This window comes from Pinus tabuliformis, chromosome 9 (genome assembly GCF_031772625.1).
Source record: "Pinus tabuliformis cultivar Carrire ecotype Pingquan chromosome 9, CPIR1, whole genome shotgun sequence".
NCBI lineage: Eukaryota > Viridiplantae > Streptophyta > Pinopsida > Pinales > Pinaceae > Pinus > Pinus tabuliformis.
In genome coordinates this window covers 343,835,757-343,839,479 of record NC_142307.1, presented here as the reverse complement: position 1 = coordinate 343,839,479, position 3,723 = coordinate 343,835,757, and the positions used below count along the sequence as shown (strand labels likewise).

The 3,723-nt window shown below is 37.1% G+C and overlaps 1 protein-coding gene across 1 annotated transcript; it reads left to right on the top strand.

Annotated features, from left to right (window-relative positions):
- Positions 1 to 659: 659 nt before the first annotated feature.
- Positions 660 to 2,489, top strand: LOC149148627 (BAHD acyltransferase DCR-like). Its single transcript, XM_089442367.1, has 2 exons — positions 660 to 1,231; positions 1,434 to 2,489. Exons 1-2 carry the CDS (start codon positions 776 to 778, stop codon positions 2,298 to 2,300), a joined length of 1,323 nt encoding a protein of 440 aa, XP_089298493.1. The 5' UTR covers positions 660 to 775; the 3' UTR covers positions 2,301 to 2,489.
- The last annotated feature ends 1,234 nt before the right edge of the window (positions 2,490 to 3,723 follow it).

Sequence of the window (3,723 nt, the reverse complement as noted above, 5' to 3'; positions counted from 1 at the left end):
TATTGAAACAGTAATAAACATATGTTTATTGCAGATTCTAAAAAAATGTTTGAAATTTAATTTATCTTCAAACCAATTATTGAAATAATAATAAACTTATGTTTATGACAGATTCTGAAAGAACTTTGGAATTTAGTTTATTTTTAAAGAAATTATTGAAAGTGATAAACTTATGTTGATTGCAGATTCTAAAAACATCTTGAAATCTAATTATTGAAGTCTGTCAGATTTCTAAACTAATATTGTTTTCCTTAACTTATATTCATTGCAAATTATGGAATTTCGATTATAAGAAAAAGGTCTGTCAGATTCCTAAATATTAAGAAAAGGGTCTGTCAGATTCCGAAACTTCTTGGAATCTGATCATGAGAGGCGTTGGATCCTCTCCTACTCATAATATTCTCGGAATCTTCAATTGAAATAAAAATAGCTGGAAAAACAGTGAAGGTAAAAGCAATAAATTAAAAAAAATACAGCACAATGAATTTAAAAAATACAGCACAATGAATTTAAAGTAAATTCGATCAACATCTCAACTTAATTTCAAATATTTTAAAGACAGAGAAAGGATTTTACTAATTTGGCTATCCAGATACAGAGCTGAACAGTTTAGACTATGATTAAAAAAAAATTGGCCCAATAAATCGTCATACTATCGGTCTGTTGTTGTTGGGGTGTTCCCCGTGGGATCTAGAGCCTATCGGCCTCGCCTATTTAATGGTTGCGTTTCTCATACAAATTTCAAAACTTGCCTTTCATTATTTCATCTTTCCCCATGTCTACCACATCTCAGATCCCCTCGATCAACCCGCTTGTCCGCATGGACCGCAAATCAACGATAGTGCCAGCTCGTCCCTCACAGCCCCGGCGATGCAAGCTCTGCCCTTCAGACTTGCAGATGCTCGGCTGCGATTACATTCAGAAGGGTCTCTTATACCACATGCCCTTCGCCGAAGACCACTTTTCTTCGATGGTAGAGCTTCTGAAAAAAACCCTCTCCGAAGCCCTTGTTTATTTCTATCCGTTAGCGGGGAGGCTGCTCACCTCTACGGATGGCGTTGTGTATATCGACTGTAACGATGCCGGCGCGGATTTGATCGAAGCATCCGCACCAGATGTCGCGGTTCAGGATATGATGCAAATGGAGATTGGCCCTGTCGTTCGCCAGTTGTTTGCCCTCGATGGCGCCATCAACCTGAACGGTCATTTTCTCCCTTTGCTGGTGGTCCAGGTAAGTTATGGTCTCCTAAATCGTAAAATTCTAAGTTCGTTCTGTCGGCTTTACCAGTACTTCTCACTTTTTATGTGGAGCTCTGATTTCTAGATAGGCTTTGTCTCTATCATATAGGCATAATATTCTTACCTCTCTTACAAATTCACTGATTTTCTGCTTGTGTTTTTCATCCTTACATTCTAAATTTGATAATGATCAGGTAACGAAGCTGAGAGATGGTGTCGCGATAGGTTTTACCATCAACCATGCGGTCGTGGACGGGACTTCACTGTGGCATTTCATAAACTCATGGGCCGATCTCTGCAGAGGAGTGGCCACAATCTCTCACCCGCCACTTCACAGTCGGTGTTTTGATACAAAAGGCTCCCGCATAGCTCTGAACCTGCCTAAAACTCAAATGATCGACAAATTCTTCCCGCCTGCTCTGACCGAAAAAATATTTCACTTCAGCCAAGAGACGATCTCGAGGCTCAAGGACAGAGCTAACCAGAAAAATTCGAAGGAACCACTTATAATCTCCTCGTTCCAGGCTCTTTCTGCCCACATATGGCAGGCCATCACACGGGCTCGCGACTTGTCTCCCGACGAGACAACGACCTTCAAGCTCGCAGTGAACTGCAGGCCGAGATTGATGCCTCCGTTGCCTTATTCTTACTTTGGCAACGCCATCCAAATTATTAGCACCAAAGTCACGGCCGGGGAGCTCCTGGCCTCCGACATCTCTTCCGCAGCGTTGTTGCTGCACCGCATCATATCGCTGCACCGCGACGGAAACATCAGGGCGGAGCTGCAAAGATATAAGCAGCATCGCACGGTACTGAAGTTGGATAGAACGATAAGCGACAACAGTGTGATGATGGGAAGCTCTCCAAGATTTCCAATGTACGATAACGATTTTGGATGGGGTAAGCCAGTGGGCGTGAGGAGCGGTTGGGCAAACAAATTTGACGGTAAAATGTCTGCTTATCCTGGGAGGGAAGGAGGGGGTGGTGTGGATGTCGAGATTTGTCTTCAGCCTCATTCCATGGCTGCCTTGGAGAGCGACTCACAGTTTCTTTTCCCTTGAACAAGTCGCCGGTTCTATTATTGGGTTGCGTAGTATACGTGTCTGTAGGCATGTTATGCATGTTCAGGACGGACGGTCTGTACGCTATCGATACTTCTTCTGACATGTTGCATGCACGCCTTGGGATAATACCATGATCTGTCAGGATTTTTTAAGCTATTTAAATATATTATGATGCTCGTTTGTTCATATTGCTAGGTTCAAATTTAATTGAATAATGTATGAGACTCGAGAGTGTGAGTATCTATGGTTTTAAGTATTTAAAATATGTAAAATACAATTTATAACTTTTCTCACATTTTAAATCAAATCAATTATAAAAATATAAATAAAACACAGAAAAAATTAGCAGAGCAGCAGGCCCTCTCCTCTTGTAGATTGCCGGGCGAGCGGAACTCAAACTTTGCAGAGCAGCAGGCCCTCTTGTAGATTTAACCCGTCGTTTTGAGCCTGCGTTCAAAGTCACGGGAGCAGCGGGCCTGTTGTACATTTGACCACCGTTCTTTTCCACCCTGAAATTTTGTACAGCAGAGAACGCCACTCTAAACATCTCTCGTCATGTCTCTGTCATCAATGATATATATTATAGCTGGAGTCAGGGATGGAATTTGCCACTGTGTCATCAATAATATATATTATAGCTGGAGTCAGGGCTGGAATTTGCCACGAATTGATTTGCTTTAAATACAGATTAAAATTATTCAAAATCAAGGAATAAAAGATTCTTCCTTGAAACTATGAAGATAGGTCAGGGCTTATTTTGAAATTTCAGAGCTAGATAGAATTTAGATATTTTATCTTTATGTTCTTTTTTATTAGATTTCATTATAAATAAATTTCAATAAAATTATATATTATTTAATATAAAAATAAATTTAATAGAGTAATTTAGGAATTTTTATATAAAAATAAATTTTAATAGAGTGATTTAGAAAAAAAATAATTTATAGATTGTAAAAATAAAATATTAAAAAATCTCAAATAATTTCTTATTTTCATATTGATCTTAGCTGAGATTAACATCATCATCATCTTCAATTATATAATTTTTTTTTTTTTTTAATAAATAATTTCTAATTAAAAACCTCAATAAAATTAATTCCAACTCACAAATTTTGTGAGGACGACCATAACCTTGAAATATTATGTTCAAAAAAGTTCTAATTTAAATCCTCCAAATTTACCCTTAAATATTTAAAAAAAACATCAAAAATATAAGGGAAAAAATATATATTTATAATAATATTTAAAAAACTAAATTTAAAACATGCCATATTTAAAAAATCTTTCATACATCAATACCACTTAATTTTCTAATAAAAAAATACATTAAAATTTTACCATAGAGTAACAAACGCAATAACAAATTCCTTTAAATTCTTTAAAGGACCGTCAAAAATATCAAGAAAATCAAAACAAAAAT

Bases quoted from the DNA above. Each gene is read 5' to 3' on its own strand.
- LOC149148627 (XM_089442367.1), top strand. From the start codon at position 776: ATGTCTACCACATCTCAGATCCCCTCGATCAACCCGCTTGTCCGCATG. The intron at 1,232-1,433 runs GTAAGTTATGGT...GATAATGATCAG, and splicing joins TCCCTTTGCTGGTGGTCCAG to GTAACGAAGCTGAGAGATGG.